Source organism: Ursus americanus, chromosome 4 (assembly GCF_024610735.1).
Source record: "Ursus americanus isolate L20-20 chromosome 4, mUrsAme1.1.p, whole genome shotgun sequence".
Taxonomy (NCBI): Eukaryota; Metazoa; Chordata; class Mammalia; order Carnivora; family Ursidae; genus Ursus; species Ursus americanus.
In genome coordinates this window covers 90636102-90649833 of record NC_142130.1, presented here as the reverse complement: position 1 = coordinate 90649833, position 13732 = coordinate 90636102, and the positions used below count along the sequence as shown (strand labels likewise).

General features: G+C 48.5%; 2 protein-coding genes across 2 annotated transcripts; both read right to left on the bottom strand.

The window, feature by feature from the left end:
- Positions 1-967: 967 nt before the first annotated feature.
- Positions 968-4856, bottom strand: LOC123784436 (carbonyl reductase [NADPH] 1-like). The gene is made up of 5 exons (XM_087861872.1): positions 4749-4856; positions 4608-4704; positions 3670-3747; positions 1413-1472; positions 968-1239 (listed from the first exon to the last, which is right to left on the bottom strand). Exons 1-5 carry the CDS (start codon positions 4854-4856, stop codon positions 968-970), a joined length of 615 nt encoding a protein of 204 aa, XP_087717998.1.
- Positions 4857-7287: 2431 nt separating this feature from the next.
- Positions 7288-13709, bottom strand: LOC123784232 (carbonyl reductase [NADPH] 1-like). Its single transcript, XM_045785595.2, has 3 exons — positions 11710-13709; positions 11052-11159; positions 7288-7876 (listed from the first exon to the last, which is right to left on the bottom strand). Exons 1-3 carry the CDS (start codon positions 11996-11998, stop codon positions 7383-7385), a joined length of 891 nt encoding a protein of 296 aa, XP_045641551.2. The 5' UTR covers positions 11999-13709; the 3' UTR covers positions 7288-7382.
- Between the last annotated feature and the right edge of the window lie 23 nt (positions 13710-13732).

Here is a 13732-nt window from a genome sequence, read left to right as displayed (position 1 = left end):
TATTCCTGTGAAGGGAGGCATACGGTGGACGTTCAGTCAGGCCCACCGGGAGCCTGGCATGGATGGGGCGGTAAGAATCTTCTCGTCACACTGGGGTCTTGAGCCTCACTCCCGGGCACTCATCACCACACGCAGACCATCGTCAGTTTTCTCCGTTGTCTCAGAGGGCCCTGTGGATGTGTCTATGTTCCCTCTGCCATTTCACACTTGGTAATTGTTTTTCTTCCCAGTGTGTTTGATAATCAGAGACCACAGGGGTGTCTTCCCTTCATGGTGTCGTCCATGCTCTACTCGAGGCCTGTACAATGGGCTGCATGCCATGTCCAACCTTGCTCTTGGTTTGTATACTGTCTGTGGTTACTTTCCTGCTACAACAGCAGACCTGGGGAGATCGACAGGAGCGTGTGGCCTGAGAAGCCAAACATATTACTCTCTGCCTCTTGTGTAACGTGTGCTTACCCTTGAGTGAAACTCCGACTGCTCCTGGTCTTATTAGGTGTAGTGCACTTCTCAGCTGGCTCAGCATAGAAAGAGTCTGCACAAATAGGCATGGATAGAGAACATTTATTCATCTCCGGGGTTCATTATTTCACTGATTTTATTTATTTTGTCCCTGATCACAGCGGAAAAAAAAAAATCTTCCCTGAGTTAGTAGGCTCCTCACATTGAATACTCAGCAGGGATATTTTATATATATATATTTTTTTTTCTGAGGATAGGGAAATTATCGACAGTAGAAGAGTCCTTTTGGTCAAAGGAGGGGACTATCATAAGGGATCCATGGACAGATCCGTGAATGAAGCTCACCATTTTTCCACTTTCTTCTCCATAACAAACTCCCCATGAGGCCCCTCAGCATCTGAGGGCAAAAGGGCCAAGTAGACAGGGGTCTCCGCTCCTTCCTCTGGGCTTTTAGTGGCTCTAGGTCCTGCCATGTCTGTTCTCACCCACCCAGAGCAGCAGGCGTTCAGAAGGATCTTGTCCCCTCTCCTCTGCTCACTAGGTTCCTGGTATGGATTCTGGACAGGATGGTGACACCAATTTTTGTCACTCCATAGGCGGTGTCAGGCCAGCCCTCTTTCCTGTGCACGCCTTTCTTTGTGTCTTCCACGAACTTGTTCATGAGCCCCACCAGCTCCTCCTTGGTGATGGTCTCGCTTCTAAACTTCTGCTGTAGTTCTGGGCTGCAGTTTTTAAGGGCTCTCAGACTCACCATGCTAGACACGTTCACCAGTCTGCCTAAAATACAACACAAAGTGTCATGTAGAAAGACACAGGAATGACGAATAGCAATTTTGCTAAGATGTTGTTGGAGAAAATTTCCACTTGAGACTTCATTAATTTGCTATGAGCGTTAACGAGGACTGTCTGTGTGAGTGACGACTATGATATGGTCTTGAAACTTGTCATACCCACAAAGTCTCTGATGATGCCTGAGAAATACTCTAAGCAGGAGGCACTGAGCAGGTGTTCTGCGGGAAAATGGAAACGCTGTAAAGAACCTGCTAAGGAGAATGTAAGAAGACATTCACTACTTTCAAGAGTGGATGACCTCTTTCTCCCTCAGGCCACCTTTGGGACCACCTGAGGATCTTATGGTCAGTGGGGAGGCGTCTACAATCAGGTCTGTACAGACCAGTAAAGAGCTGAATGGTGTAAGGAGGGCCGTTCCATCTGGTTTGGAAGGCTGCTATTCTATTTGAGGATGGTAAGGACAGATTATTAGCCTGGTCTGACTTGCATGGTGATGAGTCTATGATGGGGATTTTATGAACTTGGGAGTGTGTTATGGCCTGAGAATACAGTCATGGAGAGAGGCAGTGGAAAACCAGGGGACTGAAAGAGATCTGTGTAGGGGCATGGCCTTATGGAAGTCAGTGGGGCAATTCAGGGGGCAGATTAAAGCTGGACATGTCAGTGCCCCTCGGAAGAACCCTTCACAAGACTGGAATGGGAGTGGAACCAGCAAGTGGATATCCTGTTGTGCCTGTATGAAGTGGCCATCTAGTCCGTGAGAGGAGTGGAAATGGGAGAGCTGGAGCAATGCATGCAGAGCTGGGGTAATTGTTGACATGGACTCGTGCACCCTGTGAGGCAAAAAATGCTAATGACTCTTGTGTTTCTCAGCAAAAGAGACAAAGCCTGGAGATGGTTATGGGAGAGATGGCCCAAGGGGAAGGTCCTGCACAGAGCTGGCAAGTTGGGTGGAAGGTAGTAGCTTGAGAGGCTCCAGATGGGTCCGGACGAGTCAAGGAACTATTATGGACCAAGCTTTGGTTAAACCCAGAAGAAGATGCCAGTATTCAAGCAGTATAGCGGGATGAGAACAGAAGATGCTGCAACTTTTTGGACTAAGGTGTTACATTTCTGCAGGCCAAGCAACACGTTCTCTTCTGAAGACAAGTGTTTCCACAGAGAACTGGAACAGGCCTCTGGATCCCCGGTTGTCTCAAACACGAGATAAAGGTACGTGGGGCTTAGACACATTCACTGCACGTATTCACACTCAGCATGAGTGGGGTGGGTGCCAAGGGACCATCCCACTGGACAGATTCCTCTGCTTCGCTGGGGATTCTGGGGAGAGGGTGTGGGGGAAGATGCTAACTTGACCTTACAGTTCTTCCCTACATTATCTCAACTTCCTTTTCTTCCCACTCTTACCGTGGTCCCAGGACCAGGGCTGCAATTGTGGAAATGGGAAGCAGGGATAATTTTGAAAGAAGAAACTGTATAACTATAGCTTTAAGTCCTTATGTGGGAATTCCTAAGGGAATAATGGAGCGAATTGTCTCTTCCCCCACCTGGGAAACCTGGATGACAGTGAACATAGCTGTGGTTAAAACAATCCACTCATTCTAGATTTATGCAGCCTTTTCCTATAGTAATGGGAGTGGACTGGAGGGAAGGCACTCCTTCGACTAGTATCATTGCAGGTAATCAAGACCAGCTCAGAGGCTGAACTTGATGTCCCTTTGAAAGGTGAATGGGGATGTCAGGTGGAAGAGGGAGGTGGGAGGAGGAGGAATGAGGATAATGCATGAACAGGGGGTTATGCAACAAGAGACATCCAATATTACAGCCCGGGGTGGGGGGCAGTACAGGTGCCCCATCCATGTGGAAATGTACCACTGGTGTGTGGCTGTCAGCAACTCTGGCCACATGTGAGTGTGCAGGCCTCCTGGCGACCATGAGGAGGGGTCTTCCCCCAGGCTGGACAGGTCTGGGAAGACATCCTGAGGAGCGTGAGTGGCAGGAAGAGAAGGATGTGTGTCTGGAGGTCTAGGAATGTTCTAGGCAGGTGACCTAGTGTGAGTAAAATCCGTGGGAGAGAGAGTGAGGGAACAGAAAGGGTCCAGGAAGGAATGATCAGGGTTCTGCACCTGTGAGTAGCATGGAGTGAGTAAAAGGCCTCTGTGAGGAGAGATTTGAATGATGACTTGACGGGTCAGGCAGAGGCAGTAGTGAAGGACCAGGGAGAGAAAGGGCGCTGCTGACTGTAGGACGAGTGTAAGTGTCCTGAGGCAGAGGGACACCTGTCCAGGTGGAGACACAGCAATCAGGCCGGTGTGGCTGAGCAGGGAGAGGGGCCAGGGGTCTGTAGATGAGGCCAGAGAGGCAGGGGCAGATCATTCCAGAAACACCACAGCTTGGGCCCCTGATGAGGCTCACCTTGGGCTTTCATTAGAGGCAGCAGTTCTGTGCACACAGCTCGGGTACCAAAGAAGTTTGTTTTCATGGTCACTTCTGCTGGAATGTGAAGGGGTGTGGGATCAGCAGCTGTTAGAGGTGGAGAATAGATTTTTTTAAAATTGTATTTTAGTTACACTCAATTAATTTACGTGTAGTGTGTTATTAATTTCAAAGTGGAGTTCGTGATTCATCATCAGTCGCATATAACACCCATTCGTCATCACATCAAGTGCCCTCCTTAATGCCCCTCACCCAGTTACCCCATCCCCCCGCACACCTCCTCTCCAGCAACCCTCAGTTTGTTATCTATAATTAAGAGTCTCTTATGGCTTCTCTCCCTCTCTGATTTCGTCTTATTTTATTTTGAGAAGGAGGATAGATTAATAAGCAGTATCCATCAGGGAAGATTCCATGTAGTGACAACAACATAGTTTTGCATGTACCATCTGGTGAATTCTCGGGAATGTCTGTGTTAGTGAACGGTATTGTCCCAGTGTGATCTATCTGGTGCATTGCCGCTGCGTGGCTTTGTTGGTTGACGCCATCGGGTGAGGGCAAGGGAAGGGAGCACAATGGGAACTCTGGGTATCTGTGTTTGTAATTTGTTGTTTATTACAAAATAAGTTAAACATTCACCAAATGGCTCACATCCAATCAGAGAGAAACTTGCAAAATCTGGTGAGTTACCCGATGATCTGATCCATGGCAATGCCAAGAGGCTCTGGCTGGAAAGGCGTGCAAGTCCCGGAGGCTTCTGTTCTCCTTGTGCCTCCAGTCTGACCTCCTTCCCTAGGAAGGCCCTTCTAGATCCCATAGGAGCTTGGGTCCCACAGTAGCGGCCCAGGCATCATCCCCAACCCACCCTGGGTGGGTCCCCTAAGGGAGGGGACCTACCCTAAGTGTTCCCATGTTCTTGCTCTTGAAGGCGATGCCTGCGTTGTTGACCAGCACGTCCAGGCCCCCGTACTCCTTGCTCAGAGAGTCGGATATGGTGCAGCTGCTGTGCGTTGATGTCTAGCAGGTGGAAGTGGCCACACAGCCTGCACCTCGTCCCTCACCGTGAGCAGCATGTCCCCCGAGAACTGCTGGCACAGGTGGAGCACGAAGCTGAGGCCCTTGTTGGCTCCAGTCACCAGCAGCAGGTGAGCGGTTGATGACAGGGTCATCAAGGTCAAGCAAGGCCCTGTGTGGTGAGTGGATTGTGTTGTAGGCCATACCGAGGGCTCGTGGTGTAGACAGTCAGAGATACCAATGGAAGTGTGTTGTAGATTCCAGTGCTGTGCCTCCTTCAGCACAAGGCCCTTCCTCAGTCTCGCCATCAAAGGAGAGATCAAATGTTCCAGAAGGTTCCCTAGTGAGCCTATACCAGATCCATCCCTTCCAGGGTTGTACTCTGAGCCCAATGAGGACTCCTTCCTCTTAGGATCTCAACTCTGAGCCAAGCAGTGGTTCAGGGAGTACTGGTGTGCTCCCCACAACAAAGGTGGTGGGTGACGGGTTAAGAGAGCACTAGAGATTGATAGCATTCAAGTGAACTATTTTGGGAGACCTCAGAGGGAAAACAAGAGAGCAGAGTAATTGTCTTGGGAATGTGTCCTTCCTCCACAAAATGGGAATGGTTGCTTTCCTCTAAAATACAGTGAAGTTGTCTGTCCAGGGATACTGCTTCTCAGGATACAGATCCCCTTGCTTTCTTAAGGAAAATCAAGAGGGAGAAATCAGTCCTGTGCTGAGACTTGGCTGTGGGCAGGGCTCCTTCCTCTGTGTGATTCCAGGGGGCCCCAGTGCGAGGGGATGTTTTTGAAAATTAGTGTGAGCCAGGCCAGTGATTGGAATGTTTTATTCCATGGGTACATGTGCCTGTGCTTGTTACAATGCCTGCTCGTAGTCCAACCTCACACTTAATAAGCAGTGTAGATAGTTTGGATTATTTTTAAAGTATCGAGGAGAAAAGGTCTTTGTGATACCAGGTTACATTTCCAAACTAGCAGTAGAGATTCTATTGTCTTGACCTAGACTTTGATTTTCCTCATGGGTCAGTTTAGAAATAGAAGCTACCATACAGTACTGTATGGTGAATAACATAATAAAAAATATTATTATAAAAAAAAAGAAAAGAAATACAAGCTAACAGGAAGGAAATCAACAGCCTTGCTGAAGGGAAAACTAAAGGAAACAGGGTACTTATTTTTTATTTTATTTTATTTTTTAAAGATTTTATGTTTAAGTAATCTCTGCACCCAACTTGGGTTCGCTCAAATTTACAACCTTGAGATGAAGAGTCCCGAGCTAAACCATTTGAGCCAGCCAGGGGCCCCAAAGGAAACCTCACTTTCAAAATAAAAGACTTAAGCTTGCTTGCATGGGCCTTCAGTTTTCTTTTCTGTTAGCCTGAAAATCCCCGGTGAAGAGTGAAAAGTAATCATGAGAGGAGACGGGTCTGTAGCACATGGATACTTCTGTGAGGGGAGGGACGTGGTGGGCATTCACGGAGCCCACGGGGAGCCAGGCTGGGTGCGGGGCAGTAAGAACTTCTGCTCAGGGTCGTGGATGTGTCAGGCCCCACTACAGGGGCTCATGATGGAGGACACTTTGCCCGGCCATTGTTTTCAGCCTGTCCACCTGTATCAGTTCACTTCCTCTTCACAGCAGTGCTATGACGTACCCCCCTTGTACACCTGAGGACACTGACAAAGAACAACATATAGGATTTTGCTTAAGGTCACCCGGTTAGGTGGTAGAGCCAGGACCTTTTAGTGTCCTGCTGTTTGTGTTGAGAGCTTTCAAGAGGACAGTGGAAAGAATAGTATTGTGGACAGCCATGTATTCACCAGACTAGCCGCAACAATGACGAATGTTTCACTGTCGTTACGTGTTCCCCTTCTGTTGGTATTTTGCTGACCCTTGTTAATGTTACAAACCCGGTGACCCTTTATCCCTACATGAATAACACATTCACCTTGGGGAGATTTGACAATCATTCTTTCATATCCATTGATACCCATCCACATTCACTTTCCCCTCGTCTCAGCTGGTCCTAGAGATGTATCTGAAGCGCCCACTCCCGTTTCACACCTCGCAGTTGTTTCTCCCCCAGTGAATTTGATATTTAACGAGACCACAGAGGATGTCTATCTCTCGTGGGGTTTCCCATGTCATAGTAGAGGCTCAGCGGGTATGCTCGCCAGTGAAATCCAGCCCCATTCATGGTTACTATATGGCCTGTGGTGACTTTCAAACTTAAACAGGAGATTTGAGTAGGTCCAACAGAGACGATTGGCCTTTAAAGGCCAAAATACTTACTCTCTGGACCTTTCACTAATGTTTACCAAGCGCTCATTTAATCTGTCCCTTTTCTTGACCTTCCTTAGGGTGGTCCTTAGTACTTAGTGTACTAAATGATGGTGATACTTGGATTCGTTGCCATGAAACAGTCTGCACACATGGATATTTACTTAGAATTTTTTATTTCTTCTCTTTCTTCCATTCATTATTATCATTGATGCCAATTTTTCTCCTCTTATATCACAGAGGAAATCACAAGAAACCTTATAGAATTAGTAGCTAATTCAATGTGGGTACTCGGTAGGGATAGTGATTCTTTATATATATATATATATATATATATATTTTTTTTTTTTTTTTTTTTTTTGAAAAGGATATTGTTGACAGTATAACATTGTTTTGGTCAGTCATGGGTAGAGTAGAGGTGGGAGCCAGGAAGGTAACTGACAGAGGGGTGCCCATTGTTCCACTTTCTTCTCCATAACAAACTCCGCATGTGGCCTCTCAGCATCCGAGGGCAAAAGGGCCAAGTAGACAGGGGTCTCTGCTCCTTCTTCTGGGCTTTTGATGACTGTTGGTCCACCCAGGGCTGTTCTTACCCACCCAGGACAGCAGGCATTCAGGAGGATCTTGTCCCCTCTCCTCTGCTCACTCAGGTTCCTGGCATGGATTCTGGACAGGACCGTGACACCCATCTTGGACACTGCATATGGGACTACTTTTATATCAGGCCAGCCCTCCTTCTGCTGTACTCCTTTCTTTGTGTCTTCCACAAACTGGATCATGAGCCCCACCAGCTCCTCCTCTGTGATGGTCTCATTCATAAATTTCTGCTGCAGTTCTGGGCTGCATGATTTAAGGGCTGCGAAGCTTATTACGCTAGACACATTCACTACTCTGCCTAAAATGCAACAGAGAGAGTCATGTAGCATGGTATGCACGAGGATGATGAATACCGAAACTGCTAGCATTTGTCCATTTGGGACAAATTCCCAGTTGGCTGAGTGTTAGTGAACACTGCCTCTGTAAGTGACGGACATGATACAGTCTTGAACCTTGTCTTACCCATAATGTCTCAGAGGATGTGAGACAAATGATCTCAATCGGTCTGGGCAGTGACCAGCTGTTCCATGAAGAGAAGATCGTGCCTTATACAGGAACGTGCTAAGCAGAGTGATAGGAGGCACTCCCTGACGTCATGAGTAGAGAGCCGCTTTTCCTCATAAGCCCCCTTTGGGACCACATGGAGATCTTGTGGCCACTCGGGCAGTGTTGTATAAATAGGTGTCTACGGAACCACAAAGAGCTGATCACTTAACTGAGGGCCTCTTGAAGGTGAACAGACTGCATCGGGTCTGGTAGATTGTCACCGTGCTCTCGGTAGGAAAAACAAGTCTCCTCAGTGGGCTGAACTGCAAGGGTTTTCTCCTTTTGGGGTTGTTATTGGCTCAGAAGGAGTGACTAATGTCCTGGCAGTATGGTCATGGAAAGGAGCTGTGGAAAACGAATCTGTTAAATGGATGCTTTTAAGAGAAATGATGTTGGTGCTAAAACATGGATGACCCCTAAGAGCGTTATTCAAAATTAAAAAGCCAGTCACAAAAGACCGCTCATGGTGTGATGCTCCATACATGGGATGTCCGGAAAAGGAAATGGAGGGAGAGAGTGTAGATTGGTGGTTGCTTGGGGCAGGGGGGATGGGGGAACAGAGGGCTGGTAGCTAAGGGCACCGGATCTCCCTGGGCTCTGGACAGTGTGCTAATCTAGAAGCAGTGGTGGTTGCATAACTCTGTCCATTACTAAACTCCGCGGAGTTGGATATCTGATGGGGGAAGCGTCCGATATGTGAACTGTATCTCAATAAAGCTGTTAAAAGTGTAAACATTACAGAGTTCCCAATAAGTCGTTTTTGAAAGTATAGTTCTTATTTATAACACTGTACTTATATTGACATGAGTAATTGTTTACAGTTTTTATATTGAAATGAGTATTTTCTTAATATCTTTTTCAAAATAAATGCATAGTGTAATTAAAGAGAAAGAGAAGGAGAAGTGTTTATCACTTTAGAGAGTGTATCCTTTAATTCGAGAATATGAATTTAGGGGAATGGGGGGAATGCCATGGAATGTGGGAAAGGACATACATGGCCGAGATACTGACTGCCTGGTGAAGACAGTGGGGGGCACCTGGTGGTTGTAGATTCTTGCCTTTTTTTTTTTTTGTGGCTCAATTAATTCAGTAAAACTCTATTTTGAAGAACAATTTAATGAAGAATCAACATCTGCTATCCCTCATTGTCCTTAGGCTCACAGTTGTCTTGTTTTCTCCTTCCATGCCAAAAACCAGAGCAAACACGGGCCTTGGAATGTGTTCTGCCCCCACAGAGAACTGGCGAAGTCATTCAGGATTTTCTTTCTGTCTTAGGTTGTGAAGTATGGGAGAGGAGGGACGGTATTGGCTTTTGTTGTGCTAGTTATGATTTCTCCCAGATAGTCTCCCCAAAGAGGGAAAGTCCTGGTAACATGGCTGCAAGGCTGCCATCCCCTCAAGTAATGGAAGAACTCTCCTATGTCAAAAGGCAAGAAAACCCTGCTTTTCCACTGAGAAGACAGCCTGCATTTCCATGTTCAGGAAGTCTAGTTTCCCTGAGGCAAGATGAATTGTTTGATGAGAACCTGCCTTAGCAAATGCAGGAGACCACTCACTCCTCTTTCTGGTCCAAGGCCAACACACAGCATGGACCAACACTGTTCAGTCAGTGAGGAAAATTTCTCGGCCAGAAGTCATTTTTGCCTCCTAAGGGAATACCTGTAGGATGTGTGGTGGTGGCACAAGGAATCCATCCCACTCAAGTGTTGTGGTGAGTGAAGGAGTCGGTGACATCTGAGAGATGTCTTTGGATGCCAGTGAAGCCAGTGTTCGAAGAAGTTGTAGAAATTTCCAGGACAGAAGAGGAATCAGGGGCCGAACAGAGTCAAGTGTACCTGCATGTCGTCGGTTCATGCTAGAGATCTTAATCTTTCTAAAATCATCAGCTTGTCTTAATGAGTGTAGTAAAAGGGTGGTGGTTCCCCGCATCACGTTCTCGTCGGGAAGTATTACAGTAGTTGACAAGCAAGGAATTCAGGAGTTTGTTTTGTGCAGAGTATAGAAGGGGAAGGGAGCGGATGGGCCTGGAGTTTGGCAGGTCTGATGACAGAGATGCCTACAGGTGATGCCCAGGGCTTGGGCTTTGCCCCGGAAGGACTTTTGGGAGTAAGCAAGCCCTCAGAGAGCACAGAGAATGCCCTGAGAGGAAGGGACTGAAGAAGCCACGTGTCTAGGAGGGTGGCAAGGATACAGAAATGAAAGGCGAGTGTGTGTTGTAGAGCTGGGATGGAGGAGAGGCGTGGGGATAAAGCCCATAGGGCATCTCCTAGGACCTGGTCCCTAATCAAGTGCTGGACATGGTGACCTTATTATTCGTGGTGAGTGGGATGGTGGGGTCTGTGATGAGGGTGGTTTTGGGTAATGGTGAGTGTCATTAGGTAGTGTAGATGCTTACATGGGGGTGTAGGTTGGGGGATGGAAGAGTGGGATTTGGGGAGGGGGTAGAGGGCACCCTGAGGAGAAGGAGAAGCAGGAAGAGAACGATGTGTGTCTGGAACTCTGGGAATGTTCTACGCCGGTGACCGATGTTAGGGGGGCCTGAGAAGTTTGGAGAGGGAGGAGTCCACTAGTCTGAATAAAATTTCTGGGAGACAGGCAGAGGGAGGAGAATGGGTTGAGAAAGAATCCTCAGGGAATTTCCCCTGTGAGTGGCATGGAGTCAAAAAAAGCCTCTCTGAGGAGAGATTTCAATGAGGACTTGAGGAAAGGACAGAGCCAGTTGTGAGGATCAGGGGTTCAGAGGGCGCTGGTGACTGCAGGACGAGTGTGTAAGAGTCCTGAGGCAGATGGCACCTGTCTAGGTGGAGACACAGCAGTCAGGCTGGTGTGGCTGAGCAGGGAGAGGGGCCTGGGTCTGTATTCGGGACAGAGAGGCAGGGGCAGATCATACCAGAAACACCACAGCTTGGGTCCCTGATGAGGCTCACCTTGGGCTTTCATTAGAGGCAGCAGTTCTGTGCACACAGCTCGGGTACCAAAGAAGTTTGTTTTCATGGTCACTTCTGCTTGAATATGAAGGGGTGTGGGATCAGCAGCTGTTAGGTGAGGGGAGAATAGATTAATGAATAGTAGCCATGGGAGAGGATTCCAGGAGTGACAGTTACATGTTCTTGGACGTGCAACCTGGTGCATTGTCATTAATCTCTGGGCTAGTGAGCTGTAATTTCCCAGTGTGACGTGTGTGGTTTAATGCCGTGTAGCTTTGCAAGTTGGCATCATTTCAGGAGGTTAACCGGACTGTGCCGTTGGGATTTCTGTATCTCTCTGTTTGTAGTTGTGTTTATTACAAAATAGGTTAAACATTCACTGAAATGCTCTGATCCAAACTGAATTAAACTTGCAAAAGTCTCCGTCAGGTCCCTGAGATTAATCCACGGCAATGCCACGGAGCTCTGGGCTTAAAACCTTGCCACCGCCAGAGGCTTCTTCTCTCCCTGTGCCTGCAGTCTAGCCTCTCTCCCTAGGGAGGCCCTTCTCGACCCCATAGGAGCTCTGACCCTCCAGCAGCATTCAGGGACCACGCCCAACCCCCACGGGAAGTGCCCTGAGAGAGGTCTCCAGCCCTAAGTCTTCCCGGGTCCTTACGCTTGAATACGATGCCCGCGTTGTTGACCAGCACGTCCAGACCCCCGTACTCCTTGCGCAGGAAGTCGCGCAGGACCCGGATGCTCTGCAGGTCGTGGATGTCCAGCTGGTGGAAGCGGGGACTCAGGCCCTCGGCCTGGAGCTGCTGCGCAGCTGCCCGGCCCCGTGCCTCGTCCCGTGCCGTGAGCACCACGTCCCCCGGGAACTGCCGGCACAGCTGCTGCACGATGGCGAAGCCGATGCCCTTGTTGGCCCCGGTCACCAGCGCCACTCGGGGGGCTGACGCCATGGCCGTGTGCAGAGCAAGCACTGCCCTGTGTGCTGAGCAGATGGTGCTGTGGGCCCCACGGAGGGCTGGCGGTGCAGAGGCTGACAAGGACAGAGATGCCAGTGCACCTGTGCTCTAGGATCCAGCACTGTGGCTCCCAGTGCCCAAGGCCCCGCCTCAGTCCCTCCATTGTAGGAGGGGCCAAATGTTCCAGTTCTGTCCCTCCAGCAGCTGCACCTTGAACCCGGCCCAGATTCTACCCTCTCAAGTTCCCTCTTTTGAGGCAAACAATGGCTCAGGTTGGACTGAAATGCTCGCGAAAGGTGGTTGGTGATGGGATAAGGGGGCTGGGATTCACAGTAGTTGACCTAAAATAATTTTGGGAAAACCACAAAAGGGAAAAAGGAGTGGAGACATTGTCTCGGGAATGTGTCCTTTCTCTGCGGAATGGGAATGCTTGGGTTTTTCCGAGGTGCAGTGAAATTTCTGGCGTGGGGAAAGTGCTTCTGAGGGTAGAGGTCCCCTTCCTTTCGTAGGAGAAACTCAAGGAGGAGAAATAGAGAATCAGTCCTGTGCTGAGACTTGGCTGTGGGCTGGGCTCTCCCTCTGTGTGATTCTGAGGATCTCCAGGTGGGAGGGGATGTTTATGAAGCCGCTGGGGGCCAAGGTATTGATTGGAATGTTGGATTTAGGGGCACCTGGGTGGCTCAGTCGTTAAGCATCTGGCTTTGGCTCCAGGCGTGATCCTTGTGTTATGGGATCAAGCCCCACGTCAGGCTCCTCTGCTGGGAGCCTGCTTCTTCCTCTCCCACTCCCCCTCCTGTATTCCCTCTCTGGCTGTCTGTCTGTCTGTCAATCAATCAATAAATAAAATCTTTAAAAAAAAAAGGAATGTTGGATTTAATGATTACATAATCCCATTGGTCTAAGGTGCCTACTTTATGGGTTAGTTGAGGTTCACAGTTCAGAAGTATTTTATATATTGAGGTGTTATTTTTTAAAATATCAAGGCAAAAAGACCTATGTGACCTCAGAGTATTTTTGCAAATTTGCAGTGGAGATCCTGTGTGTTCTTGTTGACATCAATAATCCTCATTTGTCAGTTTAGAAACGCAAATAGGAAAAGAAGAGAAAAATTAAATGCAAAATAACAGGGAGTAAGTTTTCAGCCTTTTTGACATGAAAAACTTGAAAAATAAGGACCCTACCCTTGCTTCCAGGGTCTCTCACCTTTCATTTGGGTGAGGCTGAAAACCCCTGGCGTAGAGTGAAAAATAATCAGTATAGAAGAGGCACCTTTCCAACATGCATATTCCTGTGAAGGGAGGCATGCGGTGGACGTTCAGTCAGGCCCACCGGGAGCCTGGCATGGATGGGGCGGTAAGAATCTTCTCGTCACACTGGGGTCTTGGGCCTCACTCCCGGGCACTCATCACCACACACAATCCATCCTCGGTTTTCTCTGTTGTCTCAGAGGGCCCTGTGGATGTGTCTATGTTCCCTCTGCCATTTCACACTTGGTAATTGTTTTTCTTCCCAGTGCGTTTGATAATCAGAGACCACAGGGGTGTCTTCCCTTCATGGTGTCGTCCATGCTCTACTCGAGGCCTGTACAATGGGCTGCATGCCACGTCCAACCTTGCTCTTGGTTTGTATACTGTCTGTGGTTACTTTCCTGCTACAACAGCAGACCTGGGGAGATCGACAGGAGCGTGTGGCCTGAGAAGCCAAACATATTACTCTCTGCCTCTTGTG